A 16,752-nucleotide genomic window follows, 5' to 3' on the forward strand; every position below is an offset into this window, starting at 1 on the left:
ATCAGAGGCACTAGTGTGTATGTTGGTTCTTTCTGTTCTGCAGGAATTTGAATGTCATGTTACATCTCCCACCAGTAAATATATTTATATCTGTGTCTAGCTCAGGCATCCTCACATTGGAAAACTTAGTGAAAACTGAGTCAAGAAGTTGTGAGGAATCTCTTCTATGTATGTTCTTTATATAGCAAAAACTCATGTTCAGAAAGGAGAAATCTGGGAAATTTGCACCACAAAAACCTACCAAACACCTATCAATTTAGTTGATCAGAAGCATCATAGCATAGTTTTCCCAATTTGGAATCAGTGAATTCAGGAAATTGAAACTTCAGCCTTTTCACATGCTTAGTAGCAGAAAATAAATATTTAAATAATCTTGCATGGTGTTTCATGGTAAGAGTAAAGGCTTTGACATAGTTTTTCATGCTTTTTTAATACTAGAAAAACCATTTGCATGTTGAAAAATCAGAAATAATTTCCATGCAGGTGCTCATCTTAAAACTCTTTTTTCTATGTACAGATTTAAATAACAGGCTCTGACCACTCACTGGCAGCTCCAGTTCTGGAGCTCTTGCAGACATGGCCTGCACACATGGGAACCACAAGGGATGTGAAGGTTCTGCTGGTCCTTGGCTGGATGTCTTCCAGTGTGTCCAGATGGGATACTGGGTAATCCTAGAATACCAAACTTCCCTGAATTTTTGTTTGAGCTGCAGCATTTCTGCTAGAAAAATAGGTAAGTAAGGTCAAACTAAATTAACAACTTCTAAGGGTTTGATCTCAGTGGCAGCTCACATCTGTTAGTTAGATTTGATGGTTATTTTTATGCCAGGGTAGTGCTGCTGATGTGGGACCATGTAATCTATCTAAAATTGTTGTCACTGAAGGCCAGATTCTGGCTCTGTTAAATTCCATAACATCTGAGTGACTTCACTGATTTCTAAGGTGATTTTGTTCTGGCTTTCTTTAATATGAATGAGATTATAATCAGGCTTCAGTTATGCTTCAGAATATATTAGGAGATAATAAATATAAGCAAATATAAACAGTCATAAAGCACGTGAAGTGTCCACAATACATACATGGATTTAATCCTAAATGAGTTTTGAAAAATTGACAGTTGAGCTATGACAGGGATGAGTAATTTCTCAACAGAGTTTCCTTGTATGAACATAAAACCAGAACTCGTATAGTTTTATTGGATGTTTAAGTAGTGGTGTCTGTGTTACAAAAATAACCAAACCCAAACCCTTGCCATGCTCTACTAACGAAAGGAGACTGAGCAGATGGTTTTTAGAGACTGCACTTCACGTGTTATGCAACTGTGCTGTTCTTCCAGAGAAAGAGAAGTGAAGCAGAAAGAAGTCTACCTAAGCCTTTAATGCTTAAACTTTCACTAATTCTTAACACAGAAAATGACTGAAGAAAGTTCCAAAAATAGAGAGTATTCAGGTGTGCAAGCTACAAAATTTATTTGCTTTTACTCTCCGATTTGAACAATTATCTCATTAGAGCAGTGGAGTTACAAATTAAGCACACTCAACATGTTTTTATCAAAAGGGAGGGAAAAGGAATAATCATTCTTGAATGAGAAAAAACCTTGTAGCATGGCCAAGAGAACAATGCCAGACAGAGTACAGAGTTGCTTGGGTTTGAGATACTGTCCAATGAAACCTGAAGTTGCAAGCTTACACTGGAAGAGTAATAAAAAAAGAAATTCAAACAGCTTATTCCAGTTAAGGAGTATAACTGGAGCCTCCGTCAGCCCTAGTAAATGGTATTTAGAGAAATGAAGCTACCTTCTCTTACACAGATTGCCTGTAGACTATACAATTCAGTGTTGTTGTCATCACATTTCAGTAGCTAGAGTATTCAAAAGATGAGCAGTATTAGTGATTTTTAGGAAAACTGCAAAGATGTAAATGTTCCTTAAAATATTTTGTGGTATAATCTCTATACTACTTTCAAAATTCCTCTGTAAGAGAGAGGGGAAGGAGGGGTTGGTTAAAATACCCACAAACACTGTCCAGTCCATGTGTTTTCTTCCTTGTAAGGAGCAAAGAATGAATAGGTGATGACTGGACTTTTTGTCAGTCAAGCAATATTACTCTGAAAAAGGATGTATTTACAGCCTTTCCCTGTTAATGGAATTTCCTTCTATCATCACTATTTATTATGTCAAAGAGGGAAGTATTGGGCTGTGATAACTGTGGAAGGTGAAAAGACTAATGAGGAATTCAGTGGTATTAATATGACACAGATCCCTTAGGGTTTTTTCGTAAGTAGGAATGTGCTCCTTTAGAGTCTTATTTAAATGGTCACAGTGGTCCCATCAACCTCCTCCTATAGTCACTGGGGAATTCTGGATACTTCTGTGGTCCTCTGGAAGCTATAGGCAGACAGGCCTAGATCATGGCATCACAGAAGGGTTTGGGTGGTAAGGGACCTTAAAGGTCATCTAGTTCCAAGCCTCCTGTTTTTATCCAATCCATCCATCCATCCATCCATCCATCCATCCATCCATCCCTTCATCCATCCAATCCATGTCTCTCCAATTCGGAAACAAGGATGTTGTGTGGGACAGTCTCAAATGCTTTCCATAAGTTCAGGTAAATGATGTCAGTAGGTAGTGGTGGTCATTCTCATTTTCCTGGGAGGGAACTTAAGGTATGAAGTATTTAAGGACATGATAATCTTGCAGAAAAATGATGAAGATTGAGAATTGTACAGCAATCTTCTGAAGTCAAACATATGATCCAATGTCTAATCAAATTACCATCATACAAATCATGGAGGAGCTGTCAGATTTGTGTCGTTTGGGCATATCATGGTTGTCAAATTCCTCCTGTAGAGTTAATAAATCAAGCCCAGCATGACTGGTGCTGTTTTTCCTCTCTGTTCCACTATCCTATAAATAGCTCCCTGTTCCATGGGAGCAGTGGCAACTTTCCCAGCAGGAATACGATAACAAAGATGTCTATCTTCTACACTTCTCTTTGTGCCTTTTTCAGTACCACTTGGTGGTGTGGGGAATATGCTGCTTGTACTATGAATTTACCTTTTTTATTTGCTGTGTATATATATGTCCTCTTGCCCTGAATTACAGTAAAGATTAAGAGAATGAAATCAGGGTGCTGTTTGGATATTGTGCTGCACTTTTTATACAAAATCATAAATATAAATAATCTTCTGTTTTGACAGTGCTACATTTTGAAAAGCTTAAGGCAAAGTTTGCTTTCTCACATGCATTTCTATCTCAGTCCAGCTGCACAGTGTTCATTTTGTACTAGACTGAAGAAACAGTGCATAATAGCATTTCTTAACTTTCATTTTTCTAATATAATTTCTTGTCTTATAGTTCCTGTGTAAGAAAACGACCCCCTATCCAAAAGTACTTAAATGAACAAGGACAATTGCCATTTAAACCTGCACAGTGTTCCAGCCTGTGCTGCTGTCTCCAGCTAGGCTGACATCACCTACCAAAGGAAAAACATGCTGTACGGTTGTAATAGGATTAAACAGTATAAACCTGCAAGCAGAAATGTGATTAATACAGGGTATTTCTGAGTCCTGCAGTGACTATATTGCTACACTGAGAAAACCAGAATGTTTAGTAGAAGCATTTTCAGTATGTATATATTTTTCTGAAGTTATTTATAATTGTTGCCTTTCTCTCAGGCCTGCAGGAGATAATTTTTAAATTAACTGTGCAGTGTAATCAGTATCAGTAGACTATACAATCCTGAGATGTCAAGAATTATGATAAGCCTCATACTAAGCTCTGGAGAGATTTGTAACTGTGTAGTTTGCACTGGCCCATTTTTATTAGCATTTTCATTATAAAGTTGTTACTGGAAGCATAAAGTTAATGTTCTGTAACAAGAAAACAGCAATTATGAAGTCCTAAACAAGAACTCAACATTAAACATGGCAGATAAAAATAACAAGCAGATACAGTTACTGCAGACAGATAATGTGGAAAAGAAATAATGTAACATTTAAAGGAAGGCAATGGCAACTTTTCTTCCTTAAGCGTAAGGCTGGTTGCCAAACAACCTCCTATAATTTCTGAGCGTTCATCTTTGCATTTTCAAGTAGAACTTTCAAAAGTGCAGAGCATAAGCTCAAATTGTTTTCCCCTTTGAAATCAATGAGAAAATAAAAATGTGATAAAAATATATGTGCTAATTAACTTTTAAAAAAATCTCTTAAACCTGTATAACTTTTGAGAATGCTCTCTTCTGTGTCCTCCCCCAGAATCTATATTAAATGGATACTGCTGATTACCTCCACAGCTGTAAATATGGCTCAAGTTTTTCCTTAGTGGAAAAACAGTTTACAAAACCCAGGAAGAACTGCTTAATTACTTTACAAAGTTTAGTCTTTGCTCTCACTAAACAATGGTTCCTTTACTTTTAAAAATAATGCAACACATCCATGGTGCCGGATGGGATCCACCCCAGGGTAGTGATGGAATGGTGGAAGAGCTTGTCCTGCCACTCTCCATCAGCAGTCCTGGCTAACTGGGGAGGTCCCACATGACTTGAGATTGGCAAATGCAACACCCAGCTACATGAAGGGCTGGAAGGAGGATGTGGGGAACTACAGCCTGACTATGGTGCCAGGGGAAGTCATGGTGGAAATCACTGTGAGTGTCACCACATACAGAACAACCAGGGGATCAGGCCCAGCCAGCATGGGGTCATGAAAGGGAGGTCCTGCTTGGCCATCTTGACCTTCTATGACCAGGTGACGATGTAGTGGGTGAGAGAAAGGCTGTGGATGTTGTCTACCTGGACTTTAACAAAGCCTTTGACACCTCTTCCCACAGCACTCTCCTGGAGAAACTTGGGCAGGTGCCCTCTTTGCTGGGTTAAAAACTGGCTGAATGGCCGAGCCCAGAGAGTGGTGGTGAATTGTGACACAGACAGTTGGTGGCCGGTCACTAGTGTTGTTTCCCAAGGCTCAGTTCTTGGTCCAGCCCTGATTAAGGTCTTTATAGATGACCTGGATTGGGGAGATCGAGTGTACCTTCATTAAGTTTGCAGATGGCACCAAACTGAGAGGGAGCGTTGGTCTGCTGGGGGGTAGGAAGGTTTTGCAGAGGGATATAGACAGGTAGGATTGACAGACCCTGAACAACTGCATGCAGCTCAATAAGGCCAAGTGATGGGTCCTGCCCTTGTGCCCCAACAAGGCCCCGCAGTACTCCAGGCTGGGGCAGTGGCTGGAAATCTGCCCCGTGGGAAAGGCCCTGGGGGTGCTGGCTGACAGCGGCCAAACGTGAGCTTTTGTGTCAGCGACAGTGTGGCCAGCAGGACAGGAACAGGGCACTGACTGTCCCCTGTATTGGCACTGGTGAGGACACACCTCGAGTGCTGTGTCCAGTTCTGGGTCCCTCACAAGAGAGGGACTGAGGTCCAGGAGTGTATCCAGAGAAGGGCAGCAGAGCTGGGGAAGGGTCTGGAGCACAAGTCTAAGGAGGAGCTGTGGAGGGAGCTGGGACTGTTCAGCCTGGAATAAAGGAGCCTTGTGGGACTTAATTGCTCTCTACAGCTACCTGAAAGGAGGGTGTATCCAGATGGGAGCTGGCCTCTTCTCCCAAGTAACAAGTGACAGTGGTAAAGACCTCAAGTTGCACCAGGGAAAGTTTAGATTTTATTGGATATTCACAAAAAGGGTTGTCAGGCATTGAAACAAGCTGCCCAGGGAATTGTTTGCAACAATGTACAGGAAACTCAAATGCAGTGGAGTGTATGTGTATTGTGTAATTAATAAAAAACCCAGACAGATGTTTTGGACTTTTTTCTATTCTACAGCAAGTGCACACAAAATTGAAGATCTTTTATTTTACACTGCTTCTTACAATATTTAGCTTGTTATGAGTTCTGCTCTCCTGTTAGAATGCTTTGTGCATGGTACTTCATAAAATGCTAAAGGATTTTTGTCTTAAAATATTGGTATAATAAAAATCAGGTTGGAAATTCAAGCACTGGAAGGTCATTAAGTGTCTAAATCAAGGCTGCATATGTCTGTTTTTGTCCTCCACTGGTATTTTTTTTTTTTTTTTGCAGATTCTGAGGTCACAATCACAAAATTTACTGCTTTCTCTCACCAGACAACTGCCTCATTTTTGCAATTATTGTTTCTTCCCTCTACAGGGCTTTGCATTATTTTGTTTTGGATGCTTATAGAATATTCATTGATTTACTATTCAACAGAAATTACTTCATTTTCTCAAAATGTTCATGGGGAAAATAAAAGGAAAGCGATGCACTGAAGTTTAGGGTTAAGTTTCCCTAACTGGTTATCTTCAATGTAAGCCATCTAGGATAAGGGGGTTTAAAAGGAATTATCATATTGAAGCACAGATGCTAAAATTTTCATCTATAGAAATACATAAAGCTTTTCAAAGCACATTGCAAATGCCACAGTGAGAAAGCAGGAAAGGAGGAAGACACAATTAATGAACATTGTTTTATATCATAAATGAACTCTGTGAGAAAAATCTGTTTCTAATTTCTCTTCATAAAACCTCATGTTTACTTCTCAACATCTTCCAGCTTCTGTAACAAACAAGGCAGAGTCTTGTGTTCCAGATGAGCCCCTGTGCTGTTTAGCCTTCATTCATATCTAGGTCAGGTACGTCAGCAACACTGAATGAGTCAGAGATTCTGAACAAATGCAGTGTATGACTGTGGGATGTAAAAGATTCCCAGAAATAGCTTAGGCAAATGGAAACAAAAGCTGTAAAAAGCACTACTAATTCTAACTTTTGATTGATTATACCACCTTAATTCCATGGGGCTGCTCGTATGGAACAGCCAAGCAAGCTGCACTCTTGTTTCACACTTGGGAATGTACATCCTCAGTGAAGTGCTTTTCCTACTTGTGAATAAAGCCAAACCACGTAACTGGGAAAAGAAGTCAGCATCTGCTGTGCCCTCAATAAGGGCATCCACACTCCGTTAATGGATTCCAGCTCCAGATGCAGACTGAAGACCTGTGCAATACTGAACTTGCTCTATATGTGAACTCTGCACTCTCTAGCACTCCATAGAGATTATTATTATCATTATTATTATTATTGTTTTTGTTGTTGTGGTTGTTATTCTACAAGAGTTGGTTCAGGAAAAGTGAACTCATACCAGCCAGGCATGGAGGCTATGAGAAGGAGCTACTCAGTGGGCTGAAGAGAAGGAACTTGGAGCTGTATTTGATAAAACACTTGTGTGTGCAGGAGCTTGTCTGCAAGTGGCTAGAGAGACGTCAGGGGTGAGAGAGAAAGTGCAGAAAGCATCTGGAAAGAGCACTTGAGAAAAACAGGAAATATATTCCCGAATGAAAGAATGAAAAGTAGGACTGGGACTTGAATGGTCAGACAAGGGGATGTGCAGGAGGGACAGGGAAAGCATGGGTGGTGTGGGGCTTGAGTTTTGTCAGTAAGAAAACTGTGACAGAATGAGATGAACAGACTGGGATCAGGCTCTCCCTTGAGATGGGATCTGTTCACAGAATCACAGAATATGCTGAGTTGGAGGGGACCATCAATGATCATTGAAGTCCAGGTCCTGCACAGGACAGCCCCAGGAATCACCACTGTCTGTGTTAAGAGGGCATCACAATCAATGCTGGTGATCCTGGATCTGTGTTGTGTGTGGTGCAGCCGAACTCTGCCGGTGACAAGTTATGTGGCTTTTAATAAGATGCCACTTTGAAGAACTTGAGGGTATTTTTGTTTAAACTGTGAAACAGTTGATTCAGAGCTGCAAAAACTTTGCTTCATGAGGCTCTGTGACCTGGCCAGGCACCCCAACAGTGATAGCTTCTCTCTTTCTTTTCTGACATCCAACAGACAAACCCCCCAAACATTTTGACTAGGCCAGGCAGCAAATCTCAGGGATTCCAACTCTGATTTGTTGTCTTAGGTAAAGAACAAGCCTTTATTAATGTAGCCTTTTAAACAGGCTTGTGATTGTGCAAAGCAGAACTGTATGCGATATGTGTATGTAAAAAGTAAACCATGTGGCATGTGGACGCTCAACCAGTGATTCTGTGTGAAGACAAGTGCTTTTCTTGGCAGGAAAATCCACCCCACTTGCTGTAGTGAGGCTCAGTGACTCAAGGACCAGAGAATGTTCATTCAATGCCAAGGTAAGGATGAATATTATTCATGTCCAAAAAAGAGCACAGTTCCTTCCTTTCGTGGGCAGTGTGTGCCTGAGCACAAGTGTACTTTCATCTTTATTGCTCCTAGAAGTATGAAAAGTTCTGCAGAAGATATGTGCAGTGGGTGGGAAGAGGGGCAGAAATGGGCACAAGGAGTCTAGAAGGTGAAGACAGCAGGTCAAGGCAGCAGGCTAAAGACAAGTTCCCAATGTTGCTTCTCATGAGGTCAGAATACCCAGTAATGACTCTGCTATAATATTGCTCTGTTATTTGCATCTGGTCAGAGGAGACAAAAATTTTGCAGGGAAGCAACCCCAGTCTCTGGACAGATTTGGTCTTTCTTTTCTGCCTTCTACTTGGGTCTCAAACGTAAATTTTAAAGAATATGTTTTCATTAGAGTTGTCTCACCTAAGTCATTGTGAGTAAGAGGAGCATTGATGGGTCTACACTGGTGAAGCACAGCTGCGCAGTCTGTCTGCAGGAGGCTAAGGCCTAGCCAGGCCCTCACCAACCCTTCTGCACCTGTAGGGACTGATGGAGCAGAGCTCCGTGTAAGGCTGGTGATGACAGCGAGAGGTGACCTTTAGGCACAAATGGCCCTGCTTCCTCACACTGGCCTTTTCATGCCCATTAGCACTAAGGGTGTTTGTTCAGATAGTTCTGCCAGAGTTACCTGTGGTGAAACAGAGGACAAGGAACACAAACCCTGGGTCCCCGTGATCTCAGCTCTTACCTCAGAGGGGAGGTTTAAATTACGAAGAAATCCTTTACTGTGAGGGTGGCAAGACGCTGCAGGTTCTTGAGTCAATCAGACTCAAGAGTCACAGGGAAGCTGTGGATGTCCCATTCCTGGAAGTGTTCAAGGCCAGGCAGGATGGGGCTTGGAACAATCTGGTTTAATGGAAGGTCTCCCTGCCCATGGCAAAGAGGTTGGAACGTGATGGTCTTTAAGGTCCCTTCCACCCAGTCCATTCTATGACTACTTCGTATGCATGTGCTAAAGTACCAGGCTCATTAAAGCACATTTTAAACAAACGTGGTGAATTAAAACGCCTTTGGCATCCCGGGGCTGTGTCAGCCTGAACTGTGCAGCCCCGACCTGGGGTCCTGGGGCGGGCGGCGGGTGCTCAGAGGGGCACAGGGAGATGACGGCGAGGTGTCGCGGCTGCCCTGTGTGTCTCCTGTCTCCCGCGCAGCCGTCCCCTCATCCTCCTCCCGCCGCTCCCTCAGCCCGCGGGCGGCGCCTCATGGGACGCGGCCCCGCGCGGCCGCCACTGCGCAGGCGCCGCCCCGCCCCGCGGAGCCGAGCCGAGCCGCCACTGCCGTGTCGGCCGCGGCAGATTCGCCATAAGGCGCCGCACGGGGACCCGATTTTCGGTGTTGTGTTTTTTATTTTTTTTTTCCCATTTTCCTCACTCTGTTTTCCAAGCGTGTCGCGCTCGGCCCCCGACGCGCTGTCCCGCTGAGCCCCCGCGGCGATGGAAGCGGCGGCTGCAGGTGAGAGGGGCCGGGCCGGGCCGGGCGGGGGAGCGCGCACGGATCCCGCGCGGGGGGCGGGGGAAGTAGTTCCGGCTGCGCTGTCGCGTCGCTACTTCCGCACGTCAAGTAGTTCCCACAGTGGCCGTCCCAGCACTCATCGCCCCGCGCTGCCCGGTGGCCTGGGGGGCTGTGGGGCCGTGGGGCTCTGGAAGCCGCCGGAGGACTTGGACAGCCTGAGCCTGGGAGTCCTGCTGTGCCCCGGCTGCCATTCCTGAGGCTGCCGCTTAGCAGTGGGTCGAGAACAGCTGGGAACGAGCAGCTGGAGCCGCTGCTGGTGCCGAACTCAAGCGTGGAGATCCCACAGCAACCTTTCAGGATGTGAAGGGGCCTGCAGGGAAGCCGGAGAGGGACTCCTCGTCAGAACTGTAGTGATAGGACAGGGAGTAATGGATACGAACTGAATGAGAGGTTTAGTCCGGATATTAGGAAGAAATTCTTTACAGTGAGGGTGGTGAGACACTGGAACAGGTTGATTCGGAAAGCTGTGACTGCCCCGAGCCTGGCAAAGTTCATTGCCGGGCTGCATAAAGCTTTGAGCAACCTGGTCTAGTGGGAGGTGTCCCTGACCGTGGCAGGGAGGTTGAGACTGGATGATATTTGAGGTCTGTTCCCACGTCTTTCCATCCTCTGATTCCATGATTCTATGCTCACCTGGGTTTGAAACACTCGTGAGCTTCTCTGGCAGCCGCTCTAAGTAGCGTTAACACTCAAGGTCCCCACCGTTCAGCTGCAGAAGGCAGATGTTTAGGATGTTTTAAAGATGTTTTCACTGCACTGTCATCTCAGGCCTTCATGTGCCTTGTATTGGCCTTGCTTTCATTCGAGCAGTGAATAAATTTACACAGAGGTGGCAGCCTATGGAGTGCTGTGTATGTGCTTTCTGCCTTTACAATCCCTGTGTGCTGTTGCAATACAAGTTTGTGAAGTGATGTCGCAATAATTTAATGCCGGTTCATTACCCTGTATACTCAGATTTGGTTTCTGGTTGTCATTCCCCGAGTTGATGTCTTAATTTTTAGAAAATTAAGTTATTTTTACCTGTTCTACGAAGTATTGATGGATAGTTTACAACTCAAACCACCACTCAGGGGTAATAGCCATGCTCTAAAACTTAAGAAGTTCAACTGCAACATGAAGAAGAACCTCGTTATATTGAGGATGGCATTGGAACAGGCAGCCCAGGGAGGTCGGGGAGTCTCCTTTTCTGGAGATGTTCAAAACCCACCTGGATGCATTCCTGTGTCACCTGCTCTGGGTGATCCAGCTTTGGCAGGAGGGTTGGACTAGATGGTCTCCAGAGGTCCCTTCTAACCCCAGCTATTCTGTGATTCTTTGAAACAGGATTTTATGCCAAGGAGAACTGCACTATCAGAAGAGTAACTGAGTAGCAGAATAGCTAACAGGTGCTGTGTTACTTATGGACTATTGTTAAAACATTCCAGGACTGCTTTATATTCTGGGATCCAACTTTCAGTGAGAAATAATTCTCTTTACTACTAGAGCTGCTAATAAATTTACATTTATTCAAGCACATTTGTCTTAATAAAAACTGTTTTGAGTGTGGTTGAACCCAGAACTGTTGTGAGTGTCAGTATTTTTGATATTGCTGCTGCTGAGGTGTATCTGACCTCAGATGCATTTCCATTATAGCTGCTTCCAAAAATCAGGTTTAGAGTGTTTCATACAGTGCATCCTGAAGTCGATGACTGATGACGTAGTTTGTGCTTCTGCTTTGAGGGGTTCTGAGTTGTTTAGGTGTCTGGTAGTGCGCCTTACACATTTTGATATTGTGCATCAGTGTATTTCAGTGGAACCTTAAGCAGTCTTGTGTTTAACCACATGAGGGAGATCTTAGAACATGAAAATAAAAATGTCTTGCTATAAACATATCTACTATGGCTTTTTTTTTTTTTCCTTAATGATGGAAAAGCTATCCCGTTTCTGTGTTTGATAAAGTGATTATTCTAAACTGAAAGCAATTTCCTAGTTACTTGAATATCCTATTAAATCCATGCTATATCTAGGTCATGAATTTTATATATTTTAGCCAACATAGATATGTGGAGACAGTTGTCTTCTTTAAAAGAACTTTATTTAACTTTTTTTCCTGGAGCATTTGTGAAGATGGTGTATGTAAAACAGAAAAATACATGTGCTTTTATTTGCCATCATCAGTTGAACCCCAGTAGTTTCAAATGCAAGTTTCTTTTCACAAATACAGTATCAGACTGGTTAAATACAATGTGTTTGGTTTAGGTGAGAGTGCCAGGGCTGGGCCTGGGTGAAATTTGTGGAGCTCAGCAAGGCTGAATTCCAGGTCCTGTACCTGGGCTGGGGCAATCCCAAGAAGAAACACAGACTGGGAATGGATTGGAGCAGCCCTGATGAGGACTTGGGGTGTTGGTGGATGAGAAGCTGGACATGACCCAGCAATGTGCTCTGGCAGCCCAGAAACCAAACATGTCCTGGGCAGCATCCAAAGCAGGTGGAGAGAGGAGATTCTGCCTCTCTGCTCTGGTGAGACCCTACCTGCAGTGCTGTGCCCACCCCTGGGACCCTAGACAGGGGAAAGATGCTCTTTGAGTGCTGGAACAGCTAAGCTGTGTTAAAGTCTACGTTGTGCAGTGTTCTTACTGTGATGTGCAAACTATAATGTCAGAGAGCATTGAATTATTTGGATTTTAATTTTGCTTCACTCCTGAAATTTCATGTGCCCAACAGCACACAATGAGTGTTTAAATAGAGAAGCGTAAGAACAGGGCAAGCACACAGTGATATTTAGACCTTCTTATGGGCTTTGCTGAGCCCCAGCCAGTCTCTATCAACTTGGTTCTTCCTGGTCAACTCCTAAGAATTCTGGACACCAAGTGGATGTGTACCCACCTTGGAGTTGCAGCAGCATGGAGAGATCAGCTGCAAGGCAGGTAGTACTTTCAGAAGGATCATATCTTTCATGAGAGCTGGTTTTCAGTTCTTCATTTTACACTTTGCCTTTTCTCCAGTCTTCAGTTACATCTTTCTAGGCAAAAAAAAAAACAAACAAACAACAAAAAAAAAAAAAAAAAAAAAAAAAACCCAACCAAAAACAAACAAACAAAACAAAAAACAAACCAAAAAACACCCAACCAAAAAAACCCAGCCAACCGAAAACAAAAAACAAACCCAACCCAACAACAACAACAAAAAAAAAGCCCAACAACAACAAAAAAAGCCAACAAACAAAGAAACCCCTCTCTAATTTATTTAACTGCTTATGTATGGAACTGTGCTGTGTTGTTGATCTTCCTTGTTTCTGTACATTTTAAGGATGATGATTATGATGATTATTATTTCAGTAGAGGAACAATATCTGAAGATGTAAGCCCAGTATGGATATTTTCTGGTTTTAATAGGTGTTTGTATTGTAGGACCATCTCTTTTATAGGTCTGTCTGTTTTCGCTCTATGGTTTTGTGTCTGAGGAGTGCAGTTCCTAGCCTTGTTTTGAGGTTGTCTTTAAAGTGTTTGCTGTAATTGAGAGATCTTTCACAGAAAACCTCTCCAAACCATTATAAAATGACTGCAAATTGAAAAACTTATTTTGCTCACCTTTTATGAAGGGTCTTTTTCCTATACTGATTACTTTTCATTGCACAGGCTCATGGGCAGGCTGTTACTGCTGAGATGTTTTTAAAATATTGCTACATTCTGCTTTTTATTTTTTAAGTTGATAAAATTATCCTTAATGGCCTACCTCATTGTGTTTTTACTTTAAATTTGACACAATTTATATCTTCTTTTGCTTTCCTTATTTTACAAAACTTCTATGAAGATGTTTTCTTCAACTGAAAGTTCATTTCACTGCTATTTAGCTGTGCTGGATTTTTCCTTCCCGTTTCTAAAGTCTTCTTTGATGTTTAGCATCAAATATGATGCTTTTAAATAGCCTTCATGCTGCTTTCAAGGATTTAACTTGTCTTGGAACTTTTTTAGTCCTTTTTGTGGTTTGTTTTGTTAAAGATGCTTTTTTATCTCTATATAGTTTGCATTGTTGAAGTGAAACACAAACATTTGTCTCTTTATCACTCTTTTATGAGGACTTCTGAGTAGTACTTTAATCATGGTTACAGAGTAACTCTCAAATAGTGTCACTTTGAAAAGGGTCCTGTGTTTTACTTCTGGTAAAGTCAAGAACTGTTTCTCCTCATGTGGTTTCCCTGTCTGCTTGCTCGGTGAAACAGTCGTTAATGGTGTCTAAACGTTTAATTTTGGCATCCTGTCCTGGCCTAACATTTAACCAGTCTGCACAAGGCTAATTAAAGCCTACAATATATTGTTTCTGTCTTTGTAACCTCTTTTATCCCTTCCAGTGTGCCACAGTCATTGGTAGTCCTGTGGTCAAGTTGTTCCTTATACTGTACTTTTCTGTGCACTGTATTTAAATTCCTCAGGAATTTTGTTACTTGTTAAAATAGCCTGTTGAACAAATTTGACCCTAAGCTGCTGCTAAAATACCTCATTTTTTAAAATAATACATCCTACCTTGTCCTCAATACTTTAGTGGTAGTGACCCACTGGCATTACAACAATGTGTATCAGAAGCTTATTTGAATGCATGAATGTCAGTAATTCTTACTTGCAGCCAGGCATTCCAACTCTGCTATTTTATTTGCCTTCTTGCATTGCTGTAGTAGTAGTTGGATTTATTTTTTAAAAAAACAACTACAAAAACAAACCTAAGAAATAGTTTTGTTCTTTCCTGTAAAAAATATACTAATTTCTATGTCATCCTTCCTTTGAAAGTAGTCTCTGATTTTTAGTGCTGCAAGGTGAATCACCTTTTTCTTTGTGGTCTTTTGCACTTATTACCTGCCCTTCTGTCTTAATTTAAAACCATTTTCATGCACCCTTAAATTTTAGCTTGGGTAAAGCCTGATGCCCCTCTGTTTTTATTTCTGAACTTGTAATTTTCTCTTAGTTATATACAGAGCTGCCAGCTTAGTTTTGCTCACAGTGGCACTGTATTGAATTCATCTCTCAGGAACTTTAATTAGTGCTTTTTTTTTTTTTTTTCAGTTCTAGTATATTTTTATTGTATAGATCATATAATCTCAGAATAGTTTGGGTTGGAAGGGTCACCTTAAAGATCACCCAGTTCCACCACCCTGCCATGGGCAGGGACACCTTCCACCAGATCAGGTTGCTCAGGGCCCCATCCAGGCTGGCCATGAACACTTCCAGGGATGGGGCATCCACAGCTTCTCTGGGGAACCTGTGTCAGTGCCTCACCCCCTCACAGGGAAGGTAGAGATCTTAAACTATATTATTTCTTAATCATAAACATTCACAAATTTCAATGTAATTTAGTCTTGTATGCAATGTCTGAGAGCCTCTACAGATGTAGCTTATTGAGTAAACCTCTCTTATGGCCTGGCTAGGAAAAATGGTAAATGTATATGACTGGGTTTTGCATAAAACCATATTAAATTGTGTTGATTTCAACATCATCTTTTAGTTTTTTGCAGGAATGCATCCTGTACCAACATTGCCGTAGCAGTCTTTCTCAAAGTTAAAATAAAGTTTGTGGCACTTCACTAATGATAATTAAATTCCCCTGATTTTAGTTAGCAGCCAAGGGTGAAAACAGTCATGGTCAGGGGCACCTTTTCTGTGATTGAGTGCTTTCTGCAGGGCTGGTTTTGTTTGGTTTTGGCAGTCATTATGTGATGGTGAATTAAGAAACTGTTCCTTACTGTTTAGAATTGCCCAAATTCAGATGAAGGAACCCCTAAAATAGCTTTTGATTCTCCACCTGCTGCTTCTAGTACGGTTAATTTGTTACTTTTGATCACAGGGTTCTTGTGATGCTGCTGTTCTAATGGTAGCAAATAGTTTGTTTTATAGACTTTATATGCTTCTTTTTTCTTTAACATCGACCAAGGATGATGCTTTTGATTCAGAGATGTGTTGTAATACTGGATATTAATTTCTTGATGGATCAAAATAGAGAAAATAGGTAGAAACCAGTATTGATTTATTTAGTTTTGTTCTTTAAGAAATTAGAGAAATAAAATTAGTTTATACCAGCATCTTTATTAAAATAATGGTTAAAATGTTACATCATCTATAGGAAGTACATTTTAAGTAAAACAACAACAATGACAGAAAAAAAAAAAACCAAAAAACAAAACAAAAAACCCCCAAACAAACAAACAAAAAACCCTACCAAAAAATCACAAAGCCAACAAACAAGTGTCCTGGAGGTGAAGCAATAAAAATCAGAGATAAGTGTTTGTGAAAATTTTGGATGTTTGAGATGGCTTTGAAAATGAAAAGCCTCTAACATGCTCAGAGGAGTAAGAACTGATAATTAAAGTATTTGACAGTAATACAGGATATCATACTTTCTTGTACTGCATTTACTCATTCTTTATGTTCAGCTGAAACCCTTTTATTACTAAGAAATAGTGTTCCTTGTCTTAAACAAAAGTTATTGGCTTTTTACGTGCTGCTTTCATATTAATGGCTACCTCACGTGTCATTGCTTCCACCTAAACAGAAAAAGTCTTGTTTATTATTCTTAGACACTTCAATATCTTACATGTTCAACGGTTGTGTATGAAAAGTTCTTTTACAAAACACATACTGTGAATGGAATAGTTGTGCCCACTTTTTATTGTACTTGATATCTGTACAGAAACAGCAGAAAGAGAGGAAAAAAACCAAAACGAAAAGCTCAACAAGACCAAGTCCTAGTCTGATAATATTTTTAATTACAGAAAGTTCCTGTTAAAAATTTGATGGGGATGAGGCAACCGAGTTTGTTTCAGCTCTGTAGTAAGTTTAGAAGGAAATAAGTAATTATTCATATTCTGAACTTCATTGCTGCATATTTTAGGAAGGTTGAGCAGATGCATAATTATAGATCCTATCAACTTTTTCCCACGGGCCAACAAATATCCAGTGACTTTTTATTTTTGTATTTAATTGTGAAGTTCTAATTCGTTTTAACAGCTGCAGAACTTCAAAGGCACTTACAGAAGTTGTTAACTCTTGCTTGCTTTGAAA

General features: G+C 41.3%; 1 protein-coding gene across 1 annotated transcript in view; it reads left to right on the plus strand.

Annotated features, from left to right (window-relative positions):
• The first annotated feature begins 9,419 nt into the window (after positions 1-9,419).
• The window catches only part of ZFAT (zinc finger and AT-hook domain containing), a 76,719-nt gene continuing 69,386 nt past the window's right edge, over positions 9,420-16,752 (plus strand). Inside the window, exon 1 of the mRNA XM_066175578.1 lies at positions 9,420-9,664. Coding sequence (XP_066031675.1) covers positions 9,646-9,664 — 19 coding nt within the window. The 5' untranslated portion in view covers positions 9,420-9,645. The remainder of the gene's footprint in view (positions 9,665-16,752) is intronic.

Source organism: Chamaea fasciata, unplaced genomic scaffold, assembly GCF_029207755.1.
Source record: "Chamaea fasciata isolate MVZ Bird 193981 ecotype frontalis unplaced genomic scaffold, bChaFas1.0.hap1 SCAF_1, whole genome shotgun sequence".
Classification (NCBI taxonomy): Eukaryota; Metazoa; Chordata; class Aves; order Passeriformes; family Sylviidae; genus Chamaea; species Chamaea fasciata.